At 67.8% G+C, this 25,134-nt stretch overlaps 4 protein-coding genes across 4 annotated transcripts; 1 reads left to right on the forward strand and 3 right to left on the reverse strand.

The window, feature by feature from the left end:
* Positions 1–269: 269 nt before the first annotated feature.
* Positions 270–17,062, reverse strand: SPTB (spectrin beta, erythrocytic). The gene is made up of 35 exons (XM_082762165.1): positions 16,890–17,062; positions 13,856–14,030; positions 13,614–13,765; positions 13,297–13,470; positions 13,111–13,202; positions 12,952–13,032; positions 12,757–12,872; positions 12,500–12,612; positions 12,245–12,432; positions 12,054–12,171; positions 11,359–11,517; positions 10,982–11,284; positions 10,529–10,679; positions 9,198–10,065; positions 8,965–9,102; positions 8,136–8,895; positions 7,795–7,997; positions 7,630–7,720; positions 7,414–7,560; positions 7,073–7,336; positions 6,781–6,987; positions 6,611–6,700; positions 6,252–6,521; positions 5,545–5,675; positions 5,108–5,312; positions 4,400–5,019; positions 4,171–4,309; positions 3,999–4,083; positions 3,698–3,894; positions 3,510–3,607; positions 3,295–3,373; positions 1,358–1,500; positions 1,104–1,277; positions 921–963; positions 270–437 (listed from the first exon to the last, which is right to left on the reverse strand). The coding sequence occupies exons 2-35, from the start codon at positions 13,995–13,997 to the stop codon at positions 273–275; spliced, it is 6,906 nt and encodes a 2,301-aa protein (XP_082618291.1). The 5' UTR covers positions 13,998–14,030; positions 16,890–17,062; the 3' UTR covers positions 270–272.
* A 1,412-nt stretch (positions 17,063–18,474) lies between these two features.
* Positions 18,475–20,904, forward strand: CHURC1 (churchill domain containing 1). The gene is made up of 4 exons (XM_082761920.1): positions 18,475–18,547; positions 18,675–18,810; positions 19,964–20,034; positions 20,500–20,904. Exons 1-4 carry the CDS (start codon positions 18,509–18,511, stop codon positions 20,590–20,592), a joined length of 339 nt encoding a protein of 112 aa, XP_082618046.1. The 5' UTR covers positions 18,475–18,508; the 3' UTR covers positions 20,593–20,904.
* Positions 20,905–21,320: 416 nt separating this feature from the next.
* GPX2 (glutathione peroxidase 2) lies at positions 21,321–22,207 on the reverse strand. The gene is made up of 2 exons (XM_082761919.1): positions 21,931–22,207; positions 21,321–21,832 (listed from the first exon to the last, which is right to left on the reverse strand). The coding sequence occupies exons 1-2, from the start codon at positions 22,153–22,155 to the stop codon at positions 21,482–21,484; spliced, it is 576 nt and encodes a 191-aa protein (XP_082618045.1). The 5' UTR covers positions 22,156–22,207; the 3' UTR covers positions 21,321–21,481.
* Positions 22,208–22,843: 636 nt separating this feature from the next.
* On the reverse strand, positions 22,844–25,119 carry RAB15 (RAB15, member RAS oncogene family). The gene is made up of 7 exons (XM_082761918.1): positions 24,986–25,119; positions 24,362–24,422; positions 24,185–24,245; positions 24,013–24,090; positions 23,831–23,920; positions 23,329–23,394; positions 22,844–23,204 (listed from the first exon to the last, which is right to left on the reverse strand). The coding sequence occupies exons 1-7, from the start codon at positions 25,107–25,109 to the stop codon at positions 23,049–23,051; spliced, it is 636 nt and encodes a 211-aa protein (XP_082618044.1). The 5' UTR covers positions 25,110–25,119; the 3' UTR covers positions 22,844–23,048.
* Positions 25,120–25,134: the final 15 nt, after the last annotated feature.

Here is a 25,134-nt window from a genome sequence, read left to right on the forward strand (position 1 = left end):
CACACGCTGGTGGGGGGCTTATGGCTTAGAAAAGGGGGCTGGGGGGGGGGCCGGGATGCGCCCGCGTGGGGTGGGTGCACGTGCATGCATGCGGGGCCACGCGTGTGCATAGACGTGCGTGCACCGACACCGGGGTGCGTGCATGCCCTTCAGCATGGGAACAGATGTATATATATAAATATAAACATATATATATATATATATATATGTACACGCGTGCCGCGGTGTGGGTGCGGTGCTGCCCCCCCCCCAAGCCCTCCCCTCTTCCCGATTTATTTCTTCTTGGGGAAGAAGCTGAAGCGCTTCTCCTTGTCCCGCCGGGGCGGGCCGGGCTCGGGGGGGGCGCGGGGTGGGGGCAGGCTGCGTGCCTTGGCCGGCAGGGTCTGGCAGGAGGTGATGGCCGCGTGCAGCCCCTGCAGCCACGTCTGCATCTCCTCCTGGGGGGGGCACGGGGCGGTCGGCACCCCCTGGCCCCTGCCGGGTGCCCTATGTCTTGTCCCACGAGCACCAGACCCATGGTGGCCCCCTGGGTACCTCTGGCCACCCCGTGTCCCCTTGGGTGCCCTGCGTGCCTCTGGGCACCACTGCTCATCCTCTGTCCCGTGGGGCACCTCTGGCTACCCCCGTGGCTCCTGGCCACCCCTGGCTGCCCCAATGTCCCCCTGGCCACCCTGCATCTCCCCAAGCACCAGCGGCCATCCCAACATCCCATGGCTGCCCGTGTCCCCACTGGGCACCTCTGGCCACCCCAACGTTCCCCTTGGGGACCTCTGGCCACCACCACTTTCCCTGTCTGCCACCGTGGCCCCTGGTCACCTCCCTTCTCCCCAGAGCTCCACTGGCCATCCTTTGTCCCCTTGGGTACCTCTGGCCACCCCAATGTCCCCTGGCCACCCCCTGGCCCCCAGGGCACCCCTCACCTCATCCTTGCCGTGGAAGAGCCACTCGCTGCCGTTGCTGAGCCTGGGGTCAGAGCAGAGGGCGGTGAGACACCCGCTGCCCCACACTGTGCCGTACCCATCCCCATGCCATGCTGCACCCACACCCTACCCGTGCCGTGCTGCGCCGTACCCATGCTGTACGGCGCTGTACCCGTGCCGTACCTGAGCGTGAAGACGTGCTTCTTCTTCTTGTAGCCAGCGGCCACCTGGCAGCGTGCATCGCGCAGCCCCAGGGGCTCCTCGCCCTGGCAGGGCACCCCCAGCGCCCGGCTCTTGGCGTCCTTGAAGAAGGCGAGCTCCCCGCCCCGCAGCACGCAGTACCGCGTGCTCCACGACCTGCGGGCAGCCCCGTCACCGCGGGGCTGGCTGCCACCGTGCCCCCTGCCCGCTTGGGGTGGCCGCCGCGCCGTGCCTACCTGTTGGATGCGCGCTTGGTGGCCGCCTCCAGGTCGTGCTTGCGGCCCAGGTAGCCCTCGAGCTGGACGCGGGCCGGCTGGGCGGGCAGCGTGGCCACCTCCTCCCGCGGCACTGTTGCCGGCTCCTCCTCGCCCTGGGCCGGCTGCCACGAAGCAACAGCCACGTCACAGCCCATCCCCGTGAGTGTCACCCGCTGTCACCTCCCCGCTTCGCCAAGCCACATCCCCGGGGTGTCCTCCCCTCCCCTCTGTGCCACCCCTGGGCATGGTGGCACCGGTGGTGTCCCCCCATGGGGACGCGCAGAACCCAAGTGCCGATGCCAGGAGCAGTCACCCCCGGTGCTCAGTGACAGCAGCACTGCACAGGGAAACTGGTGGCCACCGGGAGCTGGTGTGGGGACCCCTGAATGTCCCCCAAACCAGGGCTCAGGGACAGTGGTGCGTGGCAGATGGGATGCCCGGGGTGAGGCTTTGGGCAGGGGCACAGCTGGGTGCAGAGTGCAGTGATGCAAGAGCCCCCTCGTCCTTCGTGTGGGGACGGTCCCAGCCCCTTGGTGTTGGTGGCAGTGAGCCAGGGCCATGTGGAGCTTCTGCGGTGTGCCCCACCGAGGTGGGCAGGAGGAAGGAGGCTGTCCGCAAGCAGCCAGAAGGTGACTGTGTCCCCAAGGAGGCAGGAAGAGGAAGATTGTGTCCCCAAGCTGGCAGAAAGCAGTCTTGTCCCCAAGCAGGCAGAGGGGGACCCTGTCCCCAAGGAGCTGGAAGATGCCCATGTCCCCGAGCAGCAGAAGTGATCTTGTCCCCCAGCAGAAAGTTGGGGATCCTGTCCCCAGAAAAGCGACCTTGTCCCCAAGGAGCCAGGAGATGTCCCCAAGCAGGCAGGAGAGACAGAAGGGGGTGCTGTCCCCGAGCACAGAACAACCAGAAAGCAAATCCTGTCCCCAGGCAGGCGGGAGGGGCGCAGAGGGGGGCAGCGAGCACGAGGTGATGATGCCAGAGGGGGGCAATACCCTGTGGGGTGGCGACGTCTTGCAGGGTGACCCCCATGGGGTGGCGATGCCCCATAGGGTGACAATGCCTTGTAGGGTAGCGATGACACCTCCAGAGGGTGGCAATGTCCCATAGGGTGGCGATGCCCCATAGGGTGACGATGCCTTGCACGGTGACACCCCCAGGGGGTGATGGTGCACCACGGGGTGCCGGTGCCTCGCAGGGTGACAACGCCTTGCAGATCAGCAATGTCCCTCGGGGTGACGATGCCCCTCGGAGTGATGACACCCCTCGGGGTGACGATGCCTTGCAGATCAGCGATGCCCCTTGGGACGACGATGCCTCACAGGGTGGCATCCCCATGGGGGCAGCGATGCCCCTGAGGACACGAGCCAGAGAGCTGGTACAGGCGCATCCATCCATCCAGCAGCACCGTGTCCCCGTGTCCCCAAGGAGCCAGCTGTCCCCTCCGTGCCAGGACAGAGCCAGCTCCGCACCCAGCGCTGGGACAGCTGGGTGCCAGGTGGTGGTGGCCATGCCGTGCGGTGTCCCTGTGACTTGCTGGTGTCTCCTGGGACAAACGCCGCTGGGGACCTGCCTGCTCCAGGGTGGCCAGCTCCGAATTTGCCCTGTGCCAGCCTCCACCATCCCCAGCCTCACCCCGGGGCTCCCAGCCGCCACGGGGACACGCGCCGTGGCACAGGGGAAGGCGCTGCCCTTGGGCCCGCCCATTTTTTTGGGGGTCATTCAACATTTATTCAACTCAGCGTGAGGAACAACGCGAGGGGTCGTGGCCGTCCCCGGTGTGGGACGGGAGGGAGAGTGAAGGGAGCGGGGCTGGGAGCCATCGGCGCGGGCGCATCCAGGGGCAGCGGTCAGCGTGGTGGGGTCATGCAGGGGGGGACATTCCTGGTGCTGGGGAAGGAGAAAAGCTAAAAGCCAGAACTGACCGGTTGGAGCCCATCGGTGGTAGGCGGAGAGGTGTCCTGCGGCGTCACCCCCTTCCTCTTCTCATCCTCTTCCTCTGACCTGCGGGAGGGAGGCGCTCAGCATCCCAAAGGACGGAGGTGGGCATTGGGACGCCCCCAAAATCCCCGCTGGAGACAGCCCAGGGGGAAACTGCCTGCAGGTGGCCACCTGGGGACACGGTGCCCGCAGCCCTTACCCTGCCTCCAGCTCAGCGTCCAGATCCAGGCGATATTCGGGAGCGGCGTCGTGCGTCACCTCCTCATCCCGCAGCGTCCGCCCGCCCAGGAGCTCCAGCTGCCAGGGAAGGGGATGCAGGTGTTGGGGGGGGACACCCAGCTGTGTCCCCCCACCACCACCCATGGGGCCACCCGAGCTTTTCCTCACCGTCGTCAGCTTCCTCAGGGCGGCGATGCGTTCCTCCCAGGTGGCCGTGGACTTCTCGAAGGCTTCGTGCCGCTTGAGCAGCTTCTCCACCCCGTCCACCGTCTGCCCGTAGTCGCTGCTGGCCAGGTAGGGCTCCTGCGCCACCAGCCACGACTCGGCCATCGAGGCGTCCCTGGAGAACTGGCACACCTCCAGCACTGCGGGCAGCAGGGGCAGAGTGCTCAGAAGCCGCCTGGGGGGGGTCCCACCAGCCCCAGACACCCCCCCCCCCGCTCCCCAACCTGGCCATCACCACACTTACGCAGCCGCAGCCGGTCCCAGCGCTGCTGCCACAGCTCCATCATGGCCTTCCTCTTGTCCAGCAGCTCCATCAGCTTCGCCTTGATCTGCAAAGGGCAGCTGTCACCACGGGGGGGGGGGGGTGGTCCATCCCCGCTGCCCACCCTCCCCTTCCATCCAGGGGCTGTCCCCACCTCGGGTGACTCCTGGTGCTTGCGCTGCAGCAGCTTCTTGCCCAGCTCAACGCAGGTGGTGAAGCTCTTACTGCGCGCGTCTATCTCGGCGTGGATGCCCTGGTGGTACGTCATGAGCAGCTCCACCGAGGAGACGTCCCTGGGGGCAAGGAGGGGACGAGCGGAGACGTGGGGGCTCAGCGCCATGCCGGTGGGCAGAGGCACGGCGCCCCGAGCCTTCCGCTCCTACCTGGGCTTCTCCTGCGTCTGGATCTGCCTCGTGGTGCTCTCCATCCAGGAGAGGAGGTCGCGTGCCATGCTGAAGAAGCGGAACTTGTCGGCCGTGTCCACCAGGCGCGCCCGGCGCCCGCTGCACGCCTCCAGCAGTGCCCGCAGCGCCCGCGCCACCTCCTGCTCCAGCTGCTGGATGCTGGCCGCCTTCTCGCCGGCGTAGGCGGTCTGCAGCCGCGCCGCCGCCTCCCGAAACTGCTGCACCTGCGTCTCCAGCAGCTGGAGGTCGCGCTCGAAGGCGCTGTGCATGCGGTGGAAAGCCTCCACCGAGCCCGAGTCGTCGCCCAGGTCCTGGGGCAGCTCCTGGTGGCGGTCAGCGATGAGGGCCAGCAGCTCGGCGCCGTCGTAGAAGTACTTGTGCAGGTCGTAGGAGGCGGCCAGCAGCTGCATGCGGGTGTCGATGAGCTCCAGGAGGTCGGCCCAGCTCTCGTTCAGCCCATCCTTCCACTCGGCCATGGTGGCGGCCTCGGTGTGCCCCGCGTCGATGAGGTCCTCGATGGCCAGGTTGACCCGGTCCACGCGCTCCTGCCCCACACTGCCTGTTTCCCGCGCAAACTCCCGAAACTTCTCACGCAGCAGCTGGGGTGGGGAGGAAGAGACAGGTTCACGCCACCCAAAAAACGCCCCAACAGCACCGTCACCACCAGGCCCGTGCCGGCGGGCTCACCGTGACGTGGTCCAGGTCCTGCCCCATTTCCTGGGAGGAGGCGACCACGTCGCGCTCGGCGATCCAGTGCTCCAGGTCCTCCACCTCGCGCTTCAGCTGGAAGAGGTGGCACATGTTCTCCAGGCGCCGCCGGCGCTCCTCGGCCGCCTCCTTCAGCCCCGCGTAGTGCTTGTCCACCTGGCCCTGCAGCCGGATGATCTGCTCCCTGCGCGGCCCCGGGCACACAGACACCCCGGTTCGTACCCAAACCCGACGGTTTTGCCATGCCTCGGGGTGGTTTTGGGGAGAACTCCCCATAGATGTACACCCCATGTCCCTCTACCACCACCAGGCAATGCCATGTGGGGCAGCAAATGCCACCAAACTGCTGTCCCACCCAGCTGGGCACTGCAGGCATGGGGCTGCCCCGGGGTTGGGACACGCACGGTGGCACTTACCCCTCGGGGTGGCCGGCGGAGAGCAGCTGCTGCGCCCTCCCCGCCAGCTCCTTGATGGTTTGGCCGTAGTCCTCGATGGAGCGCTGCTGCCGCACGTGTCTCTTCAGCATCACCAACCCACTTTCCTCATCCTGCAGCAGGGACGGCGCCACCAAACATCAGCGCAGAACTGGGGTTGGGGTCCAGCCCCAGTGCCCACCCTGCAAAGGCGTCCTGCCTCCCCCCGATGCATCAGGGAGCAGCGGTGGGATCAGCATGGCGTGGTGTGCAATGGCATGGGGCAGTGCGTAATGGTGTGAGGTAGGATGGTGGGGAATGGCATGGCACAGGGTGCCGTGGTGCACCGAGAGATGGCATCGTAAAGGCATAGCGCTGGGTGCCACAACATGGGATGGATTGTATGGCAGAGCGTGGCACGGCAAGGGATGACTTTGGATGGCGTGAGAGGACTTGTAATGGCATGGGATGACCTGTAACAGCATGGCGTGGCACGGGATGGATGGCACCATGTGGCATAGGATGGCATGTAGTGACATGGGATGTGATGCACGTCATGCAGTGGCACAGCATGAGATGCCGTGAGACGGCGTGTAACAGCACAGCAAGTCTTGGCATGGGATGGCATGTAATGGCACGGGATGGCACAGCAGGACACAGCACAGAGGCCCCAAGAGAGACACGGGCACACGACGTGGGGCCGCCCTCACCTTCGGCTTCTCCTCATCCCCCATGAAGAGCTCCTGCTCGCTGACCCACGCCTCGGCCTCGCCGGCGTCCATGTAGTACTGCTGGGCCTCGCCGGCCTCCTGCAGCCTCCGCTGCCGCGCGGCCACCTCCTCCCGCAGAGCCTCCCACTGCACCCTCAGCTCCTGCGCCCGCTCCGCCAGCTCCGGGCACGGTCCTTTGGCTGCCGCCTCGCCGCGTGCCAGCACCTCGGCCAGCCGGGGGGCATGGCCCTGCAGCTCCTTCTGCAGGGTCTGCCGCGGGGCCATGCGGTCAGGACGGGGGGAGGCGGCACCCGGCACCCCCAGGTGGGGCGGTGGGTGCCGCTGTGGCATGGACTCACCTCGTTCCTCTTGGCCAGGCGCTGCACACTCTGCAGGTCAGTGCCGTGGTCCGTCGACCTGGCCCGTGGCATCCTCTCCTGCACCCACAGCTGCAGGCGACAGCACCCGCTGAGTGCCCCGTGCCCCCTGGCACTGCAGCCCCCGCTGCCACCGCCACTGCGGTGCTCACCGTCTCGTCCTCCAGGTCACGCGCCAGCTGGTACATGGCCTTGGAGGTCTCCAGCTCCCTCCTCCTCCTCCCCAGTGGCTCCAGCAGCTCAAGAAAGCGCTGCTGGAGCCTCTGCTCCTGCCCATCAGGCTCCGGCGCAGCCCCGGCGAGCGGGGCCGCCAGCTCCGCCAGCTCCTCCTGCCGCGCTCCCACTTGCTCCTCCAGCCGCTGGAGGGGGAGAGCCGTCAGGACCCAACCACACCGCCCACAACACCCTTTTAGGATGCTCCCCAACCGCACGCCCGCTGCTCACCGTCAGCCTCTTGAGCATCAGGTTGGCACTGGTGAGGTCCTCGGCCCGCTCGGCGGCGCGCAGCTCGCCCTCCGCCTGCCCCAGCCAGCGCTCCAGGTCGCCGTAGCTCTGGGCGCACAGCTCGGCGCGGTTGGCCTCGAAGAGCTGCCGGCCCTTCTCCTCGGCAGCGGCGTGCAGCCCATCCCACAGTGCCCGCAGCTCGCCCAGGCGCTGTCCCACCACGGCGCCGTACTGCGGCTTGCGGCTCGCCAGCTCCGTCCCCTCCTGCGGCACGGCGGCGTGGTCAGCAGCGGCCGCGTCCCCATACCGGGGGCTGGCTGGCCTGCCTCGCCGGGACCCACCTCTTCGACCTTCTCCATCCATCCTCGGTTGGCAGCCAGCTCGGCCATGAACGCCTGGTGCTTCTGCCACTTGCCGTGGAGACCACGGGCTTCCCCGTAGGACGCGTCCTGCGCCGTCAGCATCTTCTCCTCCACCCAGGCGGCGAGCTGTGGGAGAGGGTGTCACGGCTTGGCCCGGGGCACCCCGTGGTGCCACTGGCTGTGCCGCTTGCCTACCTCTCGGCAGCTCTGCAGGAAGCTCTGCAGCTCGTGGTTGTCCTGCAGCAAGCCCGCCGCCTCCTGAGCCTTGGCCACGATCGCCTGGTGCCTGGTGGGGGGACAGGCGGCGTCACCCCACTGCCACCCCACCGCAGTGCCCACAGGGCCCCTTGCCCAGCGCACCGCTCCTGGAGGGCCTGGCACTTCTCGGTGATCTTCTCGGAGAAGATGTTGCCCTCGGCCACCAGCTTGGTGCCGTTGGCCACCACGCTGGGGACCTTCTCAGCGCTGCTCTCCATGCTGGCGTGGAAGTCCTCGAAGCGGCGCAGGGCAGCCACCGAGCCCTCCAGTGTGGTGGGCAGCTCCAGGTGGGCCAGCGTGTACTCCTGTGGGGCACGGGGGCTCAGCACCCTTTTCGGGAGGCTACCAGCCCTCTCCTACCACGGGGATGGGTGCTGTGCCAGGCACAGCACCACCACACCCCAGGTCCTCTCCCCCACCGGTGGCCACGTCCGCACACCCACCTGGTTGGTGAGGAGGATCTCCGCCTGCTTGGCGTCTCGCAGGAACTCCTGGAAGCCCAGGCACTGGGCGAGGAAGCGCTGCCGGGCGTCCCACATCTTGTGCAGGGCGCCCCAGCCCGCCTCCACGCCCCGCAGCCGCTCCCGCAGCTGCTCGTACTCGGGGTCCTCCTGGCCCCCCGTCACCCGCTCGCCCGCCTCCACCAGCGCCTCGAAAGCGGCCGCGTGCCCCTCGGCGTCCTGGCGGGCGGCCGCGTGCCGCTGCAGCAGCTCCTCCGCCTCGGCCACCGACACCGGCACCTCCTCAGTGGCCGCCACGGCTTTCTGCGCCCCGAAGAGCCACGCCTGGAAGTCATCCAGGTCCTGCAGGAAGCTCTGCAGCTGCCCGGCTTCCCCCAGCGTGGCCGCCCGGTCCCGCAGGGCACCCTGCAGCCCGTCCATGGCATCCTGAGCCGCCGCCAGCCTCCCCGCCACGTCCTCGGCCAGTTCGGGGCGCTCCTCAGCCAGGCGGGCAGCCTGGGGGCGCAGGGCGGCCAGGCGACTCTCGGCGGCTGCCAGCTCACGCTCGATGCCGTAGAGCTTGCGCTGGGTGGCCAGGACACCGGCCAGGTCGCGGCCGAGGTCCCGCGTGGACTCCACCACCCGCGTCTTGCCCAGCAGCCAGGAGCGGGTCTCCTCGCACTCCAGCTGGTAGTTGAGCAGGCTGAGCGCCGAGCCCACCGCCGCGCGCCGCCGGGACACCAGCTCCCGAAAACGGCCCCACCTGCACGGCCACAGGGGTCAGGGCGGGGGGCGCGCCGGGGCACAGCCCCCCCGCCACTCAGGGACGTACCTCTCGTTGAGCTGCTGCTGGCACTGCCGCACCTGGGGGCTGCGCGGGTGCCCGCTCTCCAGGAGACCGTCGGCCGCGCGGTTGACGGCGTCGATTTGGGGAGCCACGCCGGCCATCTCCTGCTCCAGCCCGTCCAGCCTGCGGGGTGTCCAGGCTGAGAACGGGCCAGACCTCGCGGCAACGGGCTGAGAACGGGCCAGAGCTCACGGCACCAGGTGGTGGCACCTCCCTACCTGTGCTGCACCACATCCAGGTCCTCCAGCGCGGCGGGCACCTCCAGCTTCTCCAGCCACCGCTCCTTGGAGGCCATCCAGAGATGGCAGGCTTCGCTCTCCCCGAAAACTGTGTAGAGGTCCAGGGCATCCTGCAGCCGGCGGCTGCGCAGCTCGGCCAGCCCGACCACCTCGGCGTGCAGCGCCCGCAGTGCCGCGAGCCGACTCTGCGCCTCGGGGCCAGCCTGCAGCTCCGGGGGGAAGCCCTCTGCTTGGTGGCCCAAGCGCTCCAGGAGCTGCTGGGTGGCCACCAGCTCCTCCAGCAGCTCCTGGTGCTCCCGCAGCAGCGCCTGGGTGCGGGCTTCATCGTGGCCCAGCTCCTCGCTGGCCGCTCGCCGTCGGGCATCTGCCAGCACCTCCGCCAGCTCCGTGGCCTCCGCCTGGAACTGGAAGAAGCCCTCGGCGTCCCGCAGCCCCCGCTGGCGGAAAGCCACCAGCTCCTGCAGCTGGCCCCAGAGTGCCCGGACGGCGGCTGCCCGGTCCCGCAGCAGCCCAGCCTCACGCCCCGCAGCTGCCAGCCGCTCGGCTGCCGCCAGCGCCCGCTCCAGCCGGGCGCCCCTGGCCTCCAGCTCGGCCTCCAGGGCAGCGTGGCGGCGCTGCAGCAGCAGCACGCCCGCCAGGTCCTTGCCGTAGTCCAGCGCCGAGCAGATCTGCTCCTGCTCCTTGATCCAGTCCTCTGCCTCGTCCAGCTCCCGCAGGCACTGCCAGAGCGCCCGGGACTGCTCCAGCAGGGCTTTGCGCCTCGCTGCCAGCGCCTGCAGCTCCCGCCGGCACATATCCAGGTGGCTCACGCGGTCCCGGATCACTTTGGGGTCACAGGGGCGGTAGCCTGGCCGGGGAGACACAAGGGAGGGCATCAGAGGGGTCCTGGGATGTGTTGTGGCTTCCTGGAGTGACCCTACCCTTGGAGCGATCCTGCTTTTGGAGAGCCTTGAAGCAGCACTGCCCTTGGAGCAACCCAACCCTTGGAGATCTCTGGGGTACCCAACCCTGGAGTGGCTGTACCTTTGCAGACACTTGGAGCCTCCAACTCCTTGGAAGCCCTTGGAGTGACCCTACCCTTGTAGCAACCCCATCCTTGGAGACCTTTGGAGATCCCCAACCGCTGGAGTGCCCCAAGGCCCCCAGAGACCCCTGAAGCACCCAACCCTTGGAGCAACCCTACCCTTAGAGTGACCTATCTGTGGGAACCCTTGGAGACCCCAACCCCTGGAGTGCCCCCAGCCCCTTGGAGATCCCCTGGAGCACCCAACCCCTGGAGCACCCCCGGCCCCTTGGAGCAGCACACCTACCCTCAGCGTCGGCAAAGCGGAGGGCAGCAGTGCTGACAGCCCGCACCTTCTCCATCTGCAGGGCCATGTCACCTTCCAGCAGCCGGTGGGTCTCCAGCAGCTCCTCCACCTCCAGGAGGTGCTTCCCAGATTCAGGCGATGCCAACTGCGCCTGCGGAAGATCCTGGTGTCACCTGCAGGCTCCGAGCAGGTGGTGAGCACCTGGCACCACGCTGCTGGCTCTGTCATCGCCTGAGCGATGCATGCACCAGGGGACGGACACATCTCCTGGGCGCTGCATTCATAACGTGGTGACGGTGGCCACATCGTCCCTCTCCAGCACCCAAACACCCCATAATGATCTTCTGCCTCCCCAAGAAGTCCCGCTGTCCCCCTGCCTGGTGGGACCAAAGCACCCAACCCACGGTGGCATCAGCCCACGGTGATGCCAAACCTCCTGCATCCGCAGCTCACCTTGACCTCGTCCATCCAGTCGATGCTGTGCAGCATCTCCTGGAAGAGGTGCTGCAGGGTGAGGTTCATCTCGAGGCGCTGACGCCGGGCACGCAGCAGCTCCTGCAGCTGCTCCCAGAGCCGCAGGATGTTGTCCTTGCGCGCTTTGATGCGCTTGATGTCGTGGTAGCCCTCTGCCTCCAGCTCCTTCGCCACCGCCTCGATGGCCTGCACCCGCTCCTTGTAGGCGGCCGTGTCCGTCTCGATGGCCTCGTGCTTCTTCTTGGCCGCCTCCACCGCCGGCAGGTCCTGGCCAAAGTTTTCCTGCCGGGAGCAAAGCTGGTGGTGAGGCAACTTTGGGGTGTCCCCGTCCCCGTGGTGGGTGCCCCGCAGCCCACCTGTGCCACCAGGTGCTGGTTCTCGCTCAGCCAGGCCTCCCGCATGGCCGCCTTCAGGTCGAAGCGCCGCGCCAGCTGCTCCAGCTTCTCCTGCCGGATGAGCTCGTTGCGCAGCGCCAGCTCCCGCTCGTGCTCCGCTCTCTCCAGCTGCTCCCACGCCTGGCAAAAGGCAGCGCCGGATGGGGTGGGACCCGCATGCCGCGTCCCACCGGCACCATCTCGCTCTGCTGGTGAACCCCAATGTGCTCCGCGGGTGGGAGAGCATCGATGGAGAACCCCAACCTGCCCTGGGATGGGATGGACCCAACTGGCCCCAAGACGGACCCAACTGGCCCCAAGACGGACCCAACCGGCCCCAAAATTAATCCAACTTGCCCCAAGATGGACCCAACCTGCCCCAAGATGGACCCAACCTGACTCAGGATCCCAAATGCCCTAGGATGGACCCCAGATGCCCCAAGACCTGAACTGCCCCAGGATGGACCTAGCCTGCCCTAAGCTGGACCCTACCTGCCCCATGACCTGAATTCCCTCAGGATGGACCCAACCTCCCCAAGATGGACCCAACTTGTCCCAGAACAACCCAAGGGGAAAAAACCCTGGGGTACTGGTGGAAAAGCTGCCCCCAATGCCCCCGGGTGCCCCAGGAGCAGCCACATGTCCCCATATGGGGCACAGCCGGAGGGTCCCCGTACCCGGTTGATGTCGCAGACCAGGCGCCCCTCATGCGGGGTGTAGACGCGCTGGTTGTTGGCTCGCATCCGCGACTGGATGGTGAAGAGCAGCACCTCCAGGTTGCCCTTCTCCTGAAACCTGACCCGCAGAGAGCTCAGCACAGGGCACCCATGGGTGCTCACTGCGGGCCGGGGGCTGAGGGGACACTTACTTAGGGGGCTTCTCCACCGTGCGGTAGGTGCTGAAGGCTTGCAGCTGGTGCTGCACCCCGGCCAGCGAGTTGGCGAAGCTGCGGCTGTTGAGGGAGACGATGGTCTGCTCGATCCAGGTGAGCAGGTCGGAGGCCAGCCCCCCGTAGCCCTCGATCATCCGCTCCGTCTCCTTGGCGTGCTCAATGACCTGTGGTGGGGCTGGCGGTGAGAGCGGGGCACCCCGGCAGCTCCCCCAGCCCCGACATCGTCCTCACCTTGCCCAGCCGCCTGCCCTTCACCTCCAGCTTCTTCATCTCGGAGAAGTAGTGGTAGAAGGCCACCACGTAGGTGATGATGGACTTCTCGTCGGGGTTCTCCGTGAACACATCTGCAAGCATGAGAGAGGTGTCAGCCCTGACCCAGCCGCTGCAGCGCCCCGGGGTGCCACCCGTGTCCCCATAGGACACCTCTGTCCTTCCATGGGCACATCCCAGGGGGGGAAACTGAGGCAGGGGGTTGGCAGCAGCCTCACCTTCGGGGTCAAGGAGTGGGGTGATGCCCAGGTGCCGCTCTGCCACGCTGAATGCATGCTCCAGGTTGTGCCGGGCGTTGGACTTGGTCAGGGTTTTGAACTCGAACAGCTCTGGCCTGGGGACAGAGGAGGACACGGGACACGGTGGCGCTGCCGTGCCACCACTGCCCCGCTGCCGGCCACCGTGCCACATACCTGTGCTTGTGGATGAGGGCGTTGAAGGCCAGCCCGTCCTTCCAGCTGGAGGTGAAGTTGGTGATGTTCACATGGGGGTAGCTGCAATGGGGACACCTCACCGTCAGCTTCTGTGCATCCCCAGACCCCGGGGCGGGGGGTGAGGGTCCCACCACCTACCCCGCTGTCTTCATCTGGCACCAGAGCAGCAGCGCGTCCCGGGGGGAGCGCGTCTCCGGGCCCTCCTTCATCTCCTTGATGACATCCTGGATCTGAGGGACAGAAGGACAGCCTGGGTTGTCAGAGGACAGCAGCGGAGGACGGCTTCTGTTTGGGTGCTGAGCCCATGGGTGCTGCCCAGCCCACCTGGAAGCGCAGGATGATGGTCCAGATGAGGCCGAGGATGAGGCGGTGGTTGCCATCCACGATGTCGTGGGAGCCCATGTTCTCCAGGTGCACCTGCTTCTCCTTCAGGAACTGCAGCGCCTTGTCCACATTCTCCAGGCAGTGGATCCGCATCCGGCCCTTGGTGGGCTTGGGCTGGGGCGTGACAGCGCTCAGCACCCTGCCCTCACCCCCAGGCACCCCCTGCCCTGCCCAGGGACACCCCGCCACCATCCCCACCCCGGCCTGATGCCAGCCGCGGTGGGGCAGCGCACGGCACGGCCGGAGGGGACTCGTACCAGCATCTCTTTGGACAGCACCTCCAGCAGCTTGATGAGCATCCGCCCGTCCCGGAGGTCCAGGTAGAGGTCTGAGATGCGGCAGGTGACGCAAGCCAAGTGCAAGTTCACCCACTTGGTGAAGGTTTTCTTCTGCACCGCCTCCCGCTCGTCTGCAACGACAGCGGGCACGGTGGCACCGGGAACAACCCCGCGCCACGCGCCGGTGGGGACCACGGGGACCCCAAAAACCATCCCCGCACCTGCCAGGGCTTTGATGCGGGAGCGCTCGAAGAGGCGCGCGGAGCTGTTGTCGTTGTCCAGCTCATCGTCAGAGGCGTCCCAGGGGCTGTAGGAATGCGACTGCTGCACCTCCATGTGGTCGTAGTCGTTCTCCGAGGTCATGGTCCCGGCGTCCCGCGGCCGGGCGGCCGTCGGCTGCGGGGAAGGGGCTGCTGTAGGGTGGTGGGGACATGGGCACGGGCATTGCCGCCCCGCCACGCGCTGGGATTTGTGGCTAAGACCTGCTGGTTAATCGGCTCAATGGGATTTAGCGCCGGGCCCCAGGTGTTTCAGGGCACGGAGGTGCCGCGCACTCGAGGAGCCCCCAGTTGTTGTCACCTTGTGGTGGCTCACGCTGCTGTGTCCCCTTGTGGGTGCCTGGTGTCCCCATGGACACCCCCCAAGGGACACGGGGGCTGCAGGCACCCGCCCCACGCCTGCGCCGGGAGGGGCTTCGTGGGGAGAGCTGGCAACAGCTGCCAGCGGGGGGGGGGCCAGGAGGGGACACCCGCCCCCGGGGACATTTGAGACGCAGATAGGACTAGGACGGGCTGGTATCTAAAAATGCCTGCCAGCAGCTGCCGGGAAGGCGGGGGGGGCTGCGCGGCCACCCTGGGGCCCCCGAAGGGTGCAGGGAGCCAGGCTGAAGGCTGCCACCTCCAGCACTCGCTTGGACCCCCCCTTCTCCCAACAGCACCCCTCCAAAATCCTGGCACCCTCCTTGCCCCATAGGGTGTGCCCAGCCGGGCACCCCAGGGCCTGAGCAGCCCCCCAGGGTGACCCCTCCAAACCTGGAGCCTGTGGGGACGCACAGGGACACCGGGGAGCACAGGGGTGATCCCCAGGGCTGCAGGGGGGGAAAACACCCGTACGTGGCTGGGGGGCCGTTATCGGGGGCCGGCAGGGCTGGGCGCTTTCTCTGCACCCTAATCTTGGCGGCGCAGGCAGGAGTTTGGCTCGGGAGCAGGCATGCACACAAGAGTGTGCAAGGGCATGCCAGAGCGTGCGCACGCGAGCAAGGGCATGCCAGAGTGTGCAAGAGCAAGCACGTGCTAGCAAGGACGTGCAAGAGCACGCCAGAGTGTGTAAGAGCGTGCAAGAGGGCACACACGTGAGCACGGACACGCAAGAGCACGCAGATGTGAGCAAGGACATGCAGAAACATGCCAAGACATTCAAGAGCGTGCACACGAGTGCAAGGACATGCAAGAGTGTGCAAGAGCGTGCATGTGCGAGCAGGTGCACGCGAGGTTGTTTGTGAGCACATGCAGGGCAAGGCAAGCGTGTGCAGGAGGAGCACATGGGGGTGTGCAAGAGCGGGGCACGCAGCCCCCCGCACTGCACCCCCGGCACCCCTTGGCTCTGTGCCGCTGCCGGCCAGCACCGGGCTCATAGAAAAAAAAAATAAAAAAATAAAAACACAACCATGGGGAACCCCAAATTTTGGGAACCCCCTGGAACTGCGGCTGTGCCGAGCTGTGCCGGGTCTCGGTGCCTGCAACAACAGCGGGGAGCGAGCATCCTCCTCCTCCTCCGAGCCTCCGGCGGGGCCCTGGGCGAGCCAACACCGCGCGTTGGCGACGCGGGCGCTCGCCGAGCCTTTAAATCTCCCTCTGCCGCACCAGCGCCGCCGGGAGAACAACGGCGCCCGGCAGGGGCCCCCCGGCGGCTGCTCCACGCGGGGGTTTGGGTCCCAGCACCGCGACCCCGGCGGCGAGCACCCAGCCCGCGGGCTGCACCCCGCCGCCTTCCCCGGCCGCGGCTCGGCGCCGTGAATCAGCACTTCCCGGCCGGGGGCTGGCACCGAGCCGCCGCCGCCGCCGAGGTCCCCCCGCCGTGCCCGGGGTCCGCGGGGGATGCGGGGGTCCCGCCGCGGCCCCCTCCCCTTCCCCGCTCGCCCGGGCTGCGCGCAGGTGCCAGCCACCGGCGCAGGAGCGGGCACCATCCACCGGAGCGCAGCGCCCCAAGGAAGCCCCCTGGGGTGCCGGGGTGCAGACTCTCAGCATCACCCCGGCTGCTTCGTTTTCCCCAGCTTCATTTTCCCAAAGCAGGCGTGTTTTTTGTTTGTTTTTTTTTTTTGTTGTTTTGTTTTTCCTTTCTCGCCCCGCTGCCAACAGAGGGACGGCCCCGCAGCCACCGGCAGCACCGCGGGCGTGCGCCCAGGGCCGGGAGCAGATGGCACGGCACGGCACGGCTCCGCCGGACCTCCATGCCCAACGCTGGCCCCCCAACGGGGCCAAGCAGGAGAGCCGGGCTGCCCAGGGCTGCCCAAGGCTGGGCTGGCTGTCACCGTCACCGCCACCGTCACCGTCCCAGCCGGGCTGTCCGGTGTCACCGAGCCACGCCGCCGTGGCACACACACGTGCTGAGACGCCGCATGCATTTCTGGCTATAAATAGGCCTGGGCTCAGCCCCGCTCCTGCCCCCGGGCGGGGGGCACCCGAACCCCCCAAAATCTCCATGCAGGGCCCCGAAAGCACCCGGGAATGTGGCACGCACGGGGCTGCTGTGCCGGACACGCCGGCAGCGCTCACCCACAACCAGCAGTTATTATCTCACCAAAGCTGTGATATTTCCCCAAAACACGCGGGACCCTCCCTGGGCACCCCAAATTTCCCCCCACCCCAGTGCCACAGCCGGGGGGAGCAGCGCAGGCACCGGGCACCCCCGGAGCATCCTCCCCGCCAAGGGCACCCAAACTCTTCTTGGGACCCAAATTCCCACAGGGTGACGGCATGGGCCAGGGTCACCGTGTCACCGCCGCGTGTCCCCCTCCCCAAATCCCCCCCCCCAGCATGTCCCACTCCCGCTGCGCACCCCCACGGGTGACCCCCCTTCCCCACGCATGCCCCCCCCAAAAAATCCCACAGCGGGAGCAGCCCTGGGGAGGAGGGGGGGGGACGCACGGGAGGTGGCGGCCACCCCGGAGGGGGGGGTGGCAGCGGGTCCCCGCGTGTCCCCGCTGCCTGCCGGGGGGGGGGGACCGCGTCCCGCTGCCGGGGGGGGGGCGCTCACCTGCGCGGGGCGGCGGCGGGAGGGCGAGCGGCGGCGGCGGCGGCGGGCCGGGAGCGGAGCGGGGCGGGGGCAGCGGAGCCGCCGCTATAAATAACATTATCGGGACATTCCTTGTGGGGGCCCGGCCCAGATAGCCCCGCTGTCCGCCCCCCCCCCCGGGAGGGCCAGGCGGAGGCGGGCGGGCGGGGACGGGCCGCCCGCCCCGCAATGCAGCACAGCGGCCCCCCCCGGCCGCCGCCGCCACCGGCACCGGCACCGGCACCTGGCGGCGCGGGGCGGCGCAGCGCAGCGCCACGGACCCGCCGGCAGCGGGGGGACCCCCCAATAGGGCTGGGTGACCCCCTCCCGGTTAGCACCGGGTACCCCCCCCCCGGTCCACCCAGGTGGCTCGAGGTAGCCCTGGGCGCCCCCAGCCGGATTGGGGTGCCCACAAATAGTCCTGGTACACCCCCAGTTAGTCCTGGTACCCCCCCCCCGGTTAGTCCTGGGTACCCCAAGTTAGTCCTGGGTGCCCCCCCCAATTAGTTCTGGGTGCCCCCCAGTTAGTCCTGGGTACTCCCAATTACCCCTGCACCCCCCCAATTAGTCCTGGTACCCCCCCCCAGTTAGTCCTGGGTACCCCTAATTAGTCCTCGGTGCCCTTGCCCATAAGACCTGGTACCCCCCCAATTAATCCTGGTACCCTTCTCCAATTAGTCCTGGGTGCCCCCCCCAGCTACCTCTCACTAGTCATGGGTACCCCCAAACAGACTGGATTGTCCCCAGTTAATCCTGGGTACCCCCCCCAATTAGTCCTAGGTGCCCCCCAACAGTCCTGGGCACCCCACCCCCCAGTTAGACTTGGGGGTGCCCCCCTATAGCCCCCCCCCAGATACCTTGCACTAGCCCTGGGCAACCCAGCCGGCTTGGGGTGCCCCCAAATAGTCTTGGTACCCCCCCAGTTAGTAGTAGGTACCCCCAAATACTCCTGGTACCCCCCCAGTTAGTCCTGGTATCTCCCCAATTAGTCCTGGGTACCCCTAATTAGTCCTGTGTGCCCCCCAGTTAGTCCGGGGTGCCCCCAAATAGTCTTGGTACCCACCCAATTAGTCCTGGATACCCCTAATTAGTCCTGTGTGCCCCCTCAGCTAGTCCTGGTACCCCCCAGTTAGTCCTGGGTACCCCCAATTAATACTGGTACCCCCCAATTAGTCCTGGCTCCCCCTAATTAATCCTGGCTGCTCCCCCCAGTTAGTCCTGGCTCCCCCTAATTAGCCCTGGTACACCACTAATGAGCCCTGGGTGCCCCCAAAGAGTCCTGGTACCCCCCAATTAGTCCTGGGTACCCCCTAATTAACCCCGGGTGCCCCCCATTAACCCTGGGTGCCCCCCAGGGCTGCGCTCCCCCTCCCTGCTACCGGGGGGGGGGCGTGGCTACGATTGACCACGCCCATTTCCAGCCCAAGCCCCGCCCACCCTCCTCCTCCCCGGGAGGCACCGAGGCGGGAGGCACCGCCCAGTCGGGCTCATAACCCCGCCCGCTTGCATAAAGCCCCGCCCACATCCACATGAGTCACGCCCACCCCTACAAGCTCCACCCCCTCGGCGGAAGTCTCGCGAGAGCGGCGGCGGCGGGCGGGATGTGCGGGGGCTGTGTGGGCACCGAGTTCCCCGAGCGGGTACAGTGGCGGGTGGAGGGGCTGAGGGGGAGGGGGGGTGTCCGTTACGGGGCCGTTACGGACCGTTACGGGACCGTTACGGGACCGTTACCGGACCGTTACCGGGCCTCTGGGTGCCTCCCCACAGGGCACCACCTGCCTGGAGGGCGGCTCCTTCCTGCTCAACTTCGTGGGCTGCGCGCAGTGCGGCCGCCGCGACCTGGTGCTGCTGGGCAACCGCGCCGCCGGCCTGCGGGGGGACGACGAGATCGTCACCTACGATCGTGTGGGGCCGGGGGGGGGGCTGGGGGGTACTGGGGAGGGGTCCTGGGGGCATGGGGAGGGGGCTTGGGGGGTCCTGGTGCTCCCTGGGGGGGGTATTGGGGGGTCCTGATGCTCTGGGAGGTCATGGGGGCAGTCCTGGCAGTCCTAGTGCTTTATAGGGGGGTACTGGGGGCTCCTGGTGCTCTGGGAGGTTATTTGGGGGGGGTCTTGTGATTTAGGGTGGCGTTGGGGGGCATCTGATGTTCCTTGAGGGGTTATTGGGGGGTTCTGGTGCTTTTTTGGGGGGTTATTGGGGGCTCCTGGTGCTCTGGGGGGTTATATGGGGAGGGTCTTGTGCTTTAGGGTGGTGTTGGAGGGTCCTGGTGCTCCTTGGGGGGGGGGGTATTGGGGGTCCTGGTGCTCTTTGGGGGAGTTATTGGGGGGTCCTGGTGATTTTTTGGGGGGGTTATTGGGGGGTCCTGGTGCTCCTTGTGGGGTTATTGGGCCATCCTGGTGCTTTTTTTGGGGGGGTTATTGGGGGCTCCTGGTGCTCTGGGGGGTTATTTGGGGAGGGTCATATGCTTTAGGGGCGGTGTTGGGGGCATCTGGTGGTCCTTGGGGGGGATAGTGGGGGGTCCTGGTGCTCCTTGGGGGGGTATTGGGGGGGGTCTGATGCTGTTGGGGGGTTATTTAAGGGAGGTCCTGGTATTCTGGGGAGGGTATTGGGGAGTTCTGATGCTCTGGGAGGTCATGGGGGGGTCCTGGTGCTTTTTGGAAGGGGTTATTGAGGGGTCCTGGTGCTCTGGGGGGTTATGGGGTATCTGGTGTTCTGAGAGGTTATTGGGGGGGGTGTCTTGTGCATTGAGGCAGTATTGGGGGGGCATCTGGTGCTCTGGAGGAATAATCTGGGGAGGGGGGGTCCTGGTGTTGTGGGACGGCTCCCTGGGGAGGATCTGGTGCTCTGGTGGGTTACTGGGGGTTATTTGGGGGGGTTGGGTGAGGGTCTGGGGGTGGGTTGTGCTTGGGGACCCACCCTGGGGACTGGGGGGGCAGTGGGGTGTCAGCCCTTCGGGTGGGGGCTTGGCCCCAAAGTGGCTTTGGGGTGAGGCTGGGGGTTCCCGGGGACAGCGGTGCCAGGGCTGGGCACGTCCCTGAGCTGCTCCCCCCCCGCAGACCTGTGCAAGAACTGCCACCACCTGATCGCGCGCCACGAGTACACCTTCAGCGTGGTGGATGACTACCAGGTACGTCCCCACGGGGGTCCCCATCCTCACGGGGGTCCCCGCTGCCTCCTGGGGTCCCCAGCAGCCTCTCCCCGGGCTCCAGAGGCGCCCTGAGCCCTGCTGCTGCCCTCCTGCCCCGGCAGCCGCAGGAGGGAGCTGCGCAGCTTTGGAGGCGAGCGCCTCGAGGGCAGCTCGGGAGCTTGGCAGGAGCTGGAAACAGGAGCCTCGGGCTCACCGCGGCGCTGTCTCAGCGCCGGATTCGCGCTCCCCAGCCCTCCTCCCTGGCACATTTCCCATTCGGCAGCTAAACGCTGGAAAATGGGCTCTGGGGAAATGGGGTCCCGGGGGGGATGAAACGCAATCCACCGCGGTCCGATTGCAATCGGGGGATCGGGTGCCGGCCCCGGCTCGGGTTTCCCCAGCGGCGTTGAGGAGTCGGGGAGGGTCTGAGCAGCCTGAGAGCCCCGTGGCCGTGTCCCGCTGCAGGAGTACACCATGCTGTGCCTGCTGTGCGGCCGGGCCGAGGACTCCATCAGCATCCTGCCCGACGACCCGCGCCAGATGACCCCGCTCTTCTGAAGCCCGGCTGTGCCCCGGCACGGCCCCCGGCCCTGCTCCCCGTGTGCCCTGTGGAGCTGTGGGACCGTGCTGCTGGTGCTGGGGGGCCTCGTTCCTGCTCCTGTTCAAACCTCCAGCCTGGATGTGGATGCTGCGTCCTCTGCTCCAGCCCCGTGCTGCGCCTCCTCCCCAGTCCCCCTTGCACTGAAGAAAGGGAGGGGGCCCAGAAACCCACCCCGAAATGGCTCAGGGTGGCCCAGCCACCTTGTCCCACCCCAAAAGGGCCCGTGTGGGCAATAAATGCGAGTGTGTAACAGCTCAGTGCTGCAGGCTGGGGAGCTTTGGGATCGTTCCCCATGTGTGGATGGGGACAGAAGGGGGTGGGGATGATTTTCAGCCCCCTGAGCCCCTCCAGCAAAGGGAGCTGGGGATGGAACAACCTTTTTTCCCTTCCCACCACCCTTCCTTGTGTCCCAGGCGCACATGAACCCTCTCAAACCCCACACCTGAACCATTTACGCAGCAGGATCATTGTCCCCCCCCCCCCCCTTCCCGCCCTGCTCTGGGCTGCGCATTCCTGGGCAGGGCAGGGCAGGGCAGGCAGTGCACAGCTCACCTTGGGGCTGCCAAAATTGTTCCTTCCCCCCCCCTGCAGCGGGGCTGCAACCGCGCCTGGCTCTTATCGACCCCACACAGCTGCTCCCCGGCCCCAACCGCCCACCGGGGGGACACAAATAGGGGTGCTCGGGCGCTGCCTCCTGCTCCTTTATTGCAGCCGACCCCATTTGGGCGCCCGCCACCCCGGTGGCCCCGGCTCGCCGCCACATCGGGCCCCCTCCCCGCGGGGGTTTCAGAGGGGGCCGTCACCCTGCGGAGGGCCGGGGCCGTCCCCGGGGCAGGGGGGACAACCCTACTTGGCCAGCTTGAGGAGGCGCTGGATGTCGGGCTCCAGCTGGGCGGTGGGCAGGCGGGGGCTGTAGCGGCGGAAAGGTTCCCCCTCGGGACCCACCAGGAACTTCTCGAAGTTCCAGGAGATGTCGGAGCGCCGCACGGGGCTCCACACCACGTAGCGGGGCTCGCTCATCAGGTGGTCGGGTTCGTCCACCGGGGCGGGCAGGTGGGCTTTCAGGTAGGCGAAGACGGGGTGGGTGTCCTGCCCGTTCACCTGGCACTTCTGGAACAGGGTGAAGTTGGGCTCGAAGCCGCCCCCCGGCCGCACGTGCTTCAGGCAGTTGAGGATCTCCTCGTTGGTGCCGTTCTCCTGGGACGGGGAAGGGGACACCGGGGTTGCGCCGCCGCCGTCCCAAACGCCGGGCCCTGAGCCCCTCATAACCCCCCCAACCCGTGCCGGGCACCTACCTGGTAGCCAAATTGGTTGCAGGGGAAGCCCAGCACCACCAGCCGCCGCGGGTAGCGAGCCTGCAGCTGGTTGAGCTGGGTGTAATCCCGCACCGTGGTGCCTCAGAGCGACGCCACGTTCTCGATGAGGACCACGCGGCCCCGGAAGACGTTGAAGTCCACCTTCTCCCCCTGCAAGGAGGTGGCGCTCAGGTCGTAGAAGGACTTGGCCACAGGGACGCTCATGGCTGTGGGCGCGCTCCGGCTCTGCTGCCTGCCCGCCCGCTGCCCGCCTGCCTTAATGGGGCCGCCCGGAGCCCACGTGACGCCACCGAGGTCCCCGCGCCCCGCTGTGACTTGGCAGAAACTGGAGCCGTCCCACCCGCTGGCACCGGCCCAAGGGGACGAGGAAGAGGCAGAGGAAGGCCGGGGCGATGCTCCAAGCCGCCTCAATAATTCACAGCGCCGCGGCGTGGGGCATGGGCGCTGTCCCCGCTGGGGAAAGGGTGCCCCGCACAGCTGGGGCGCTGGGAGATAATGGGGTGCTGGGTGTGCCCGGGGAGGGACGGCTGCCTCCACGCCTCCCCTTCCCCAGCCTGCTGGGACCAGTTGACCCCGTCCCAGTGCCCACCAGTAGGTTGGTACCTGATGGTGCCCACCCGTCCCAGTAAGGAACGGCATCCCAGTTCCCACCCATCCCAGTAAGCAGCAGCATCCTGGTGCCCACCACCACCCCAGTTCCCGCTGTTTGATGTCCCTGCGTCCCCCCAGCCGTGTCCCCAAGCCAGGAAAGGGGACACCGGCCCGGCCCCTCCATTATTCATCGCCGCTCGTGTTGCCGCGGCCCGGCTGGTGCCGAGGACGCCGCGGTGGCACCGCCGGGGTGACGCCGTCCCGGTGGCACCAGACGAGCCAGCTGGGGAGGTGTGGGGGGGCTCCAGCATCTCCTTTATTGTGGAAACCGAGTGTGCAAAACCGGGGGGCGGGAGGGGGGCGCGGGGTGTGCAAACAGCGCCTGGGACCCCCCCCACGCACGCCAAGCACCCCCCCACCCCTTCCCCAAAACGGGTCTGGCGGCGGCAGCGGCGGGGAGCCGGGGGGGTTGTGTGTGTATGGGGGGGTGGAGGAACGAACGGGCTTCAACACCAGCAGCTCTTGGGGCTGTCCTGCCCCCCCGGGGGCTGCTGCTCGTCCTCCTCCAGCCGGGCCAGGTCGGGGGGGGCGGCGGCGGCGCGCAGCCCCGCCAGCTCCTTGCGGTGCGCCTGCAGCACCAGCTCCGTCAGCCGCGTGAAGGACTGCGGGGAAAGAGCGGGGTGAGCCCCGGGGGGGGGCCGGGAAGGAGAAGGAGAAGGGGGGAGAGGCACCCCCCGGCTGCCTCCCTCCTTTTTTTCCTCCCCCCTCTGCTTTGTCCCCGCGCACCTCCTTGATGTTCAGGTTGCTGCAGGCACTTGTTTCGTAGAAGTCCATGCCGTACTCCCTGGCCAGCTGCAAGGCGAGGGCTCGGCGGCGCCGATGTGATTTTGGGGGGTGGGGGGGGTCACCCCCTCAACCCCCCCCCGCTTCCAGCCTCCCCCTTCCAGCCCCTCTGCTCCCCGCTGGCACGTGGACAGACGGACGGCAGCGGTCCCGTGGGATGTGACCCCAGGGCCACGTGCTGGGTGCCGTGGGGGGACAGGGGGGGCATTGGGGGGGGGCACTGGGCATTTTGGGGGGCAGACAGGGGGTCCGGGCCACGCTGGAGGTGCAGGAGGGGCTCTGGCTACAGGGGAGACCGCAGGGGGGTCGGGGTCCTTGGCCATGCTGGGAGGGAGCACGGGTGGCCTGGGGTTGCTCGGGGTGCAGGAGGCCCTGGGGGGGCACCGAGCTTTTTTTTTGAGGGGGGGGCGGCCATGCTGGGGGTGCCTGCCCCCCCCCAGCTCACCTGCAGCCCTTGCTCTTTGGCCACTTGCCTCTTGTGCTCCTCGTCCGCCTTGTTCCCGATGAGGATTTTCTGGACGCCGTCGGGCGCGTACTGTGGGGGGGAGGTGTGTGCATCATCATCCCACCCCCCCCCCAAATAAAAACCAGCGTGTCACCGCCTCGGCGACCCCCCCAAACCCCCACCTCATCCACGTCGCTGGCCCACTTGACGATGTGCTGGTAGGAGCGCTCGCTGCCGATGTCGTACACCAGGAAGATGCCCTGCGGGAGAGGCGCCGGGGAGGGGGGTGGGGGGCAGCGTTTCCCCCCCCCTCAGCCCTCCCCGTGCCTCAGTTTCCCCCCGCCGTGCCCCTACCTGCGCCCGCCGGTAGTACTGCTTGGTGATGGTCTGGTACCGCTCCTGCCCCGCTGTGTCCCTGGGGATATGGGGGAGGTCGGGGGGGGGCCCATCGCTCTCTCCAGGCCCCGGCCCCACCCCGGGGGTGGGGTGGGGGGGCACAACAGGGGGGTGCGGCCCCCCCCAGGCACTCACCAGATCTGGATGCGCACCTTGATGCCGTCCACCTCGATGGTCTTCATCTTGAAGTCCACGCCTGGCCAGGCCGGGGGCACATGGTTTGTTTTTTTTTTTTGGGGGGGGGAGAGATTTGGGGGCAGGGCTCTGCTCTGTGCCCCCCCACTCCCTCCCGGTGCGCCCCCCGGCCCACGCTGTGCCTCCAAGCGCGGTGCCTCCCCGGTTCCCCCCCCTCCCGATGCCGGAGCTCTGCGATGCCCCCGGTTACCGGCCGGGCTCCCCGCCACCTCCCCGCCGCCCCGGTGCCGCCGCTCCCCGCTTTTCCGGTTCCCAGCTGCCCCCAGCTGCCGGCGGTGCCCCCGTTTCCCCGCTTCCCCGGCTCTCCCATCCCCGGTGTCCCCGTTTTCCCAGCGCGGCGCCTCCCCGGTGCCCGCGGCTTCCCCGGCTTCGGGGCGCGGCGGCGGCGGCGGCGGCTCCCCGGTGGTGCCGCGATGCTCCCGGTTCCCCCGTTTTTCCCCCTTTTTTTTTTTTTTTTTTTTTTTTTTTTGTTGTGCTGGGAAAACAGCTCCGCGGCTCTCCCGCTGCCCCCCGCTCCCCGCTGCTCGCCGCTCCCCGCTGCCGCGCGTCCCCCGGGGCCGGTACCGATGGTGGAGATGTGCGCGGGGTGGAACTCGTTGTCGGTGAAGCGGCAGAGCAGGCAGGTCTTGCCCACGCCCGAGTCGCCGAGCAGCAGCAGGCGGAAGAGCACGTCGTACTGCTTGGCCATGGCGGCCCCGCGCCGCCGCCGCCGC

This window comes from Aythya marila, assembly GCF_965140915.1.
Source record: "Aythya marila genome assembly, chromosome: 5".
NCBI lineage: Eukaryota > Metazoa > Chordata > Aves > Anseriformes > Anatidae > Aythya > Aythya marila.

Excerpts from the sequence above, each read along its gene's own strand:
- SPTB (XM_082762165.1), bottom strand. The coding sequence starts at position 13,997 with ATGACCTCGGAGAACGACTACGACCACATGGAGGTGCAGCAGTCGCAT. Across the intron at positions 5,676-6,251 it reads GGGATGAGGAGAAGCCGAAG|GATGAGGAAAGTGGGTTGGT; the intron begins GTGAGGGCGGCC and ends TCCCTGCTGCAG. Across the intron at positions 4,310-4,399 it reads CAGACGCAGGAGAAGCCCAG|GGACGTCTCCTCGGTGGAGC; the intron begins GTAGGAGCGGAA and ends CCTTGCCCCCAG.
- CHURC1 (XM_082761920.1), top strand. The coding sequence starts at position 18,509 with ATGTGCGGGGGCTGTGTGGGCACCGAGTTCCCCGAGCGG. Across the intron at positions 18,548-18,674 it reads GCACCGAGTTCCCCGAGCGG|GGCACCACCTGCCTGGAGGG; the intron begins GTACAGTGGCGG and ends GCCTCCCCACAG. Across the intron at positions 18,811-19,963 it reads CGAGATCGTCACCTACGATC|ACCTGTGCAAGAACTGCCAC; the intron begins GTGTGGGGCCGG and ends CCCCCCCCGCAG.
- RAB15 (XM_082761918.1), bottom strand. The coding sequence starts at position 25,109 with ATGGCCAAGCAGTACGACGTGCTCTTCCGCCTGCTGCTGCTCGGCGAC. Across the intron at positions 24,091-24,184 it reads AGTACTACCGGCGGGCGCAG|GGCATCTTCCTGGTGTACGA; the intron begins GTAGGGGCACGG and ends CCTCTCCCGCAG. Across the intron at positions 23,395-23,830 it reads CCAAAGAGCAAGGGCTGCAG|CTGGCCAGGGAGTACGGCAT; the intron begins GTGAGCTGGGGG and ends CTCGCCTTGCAG.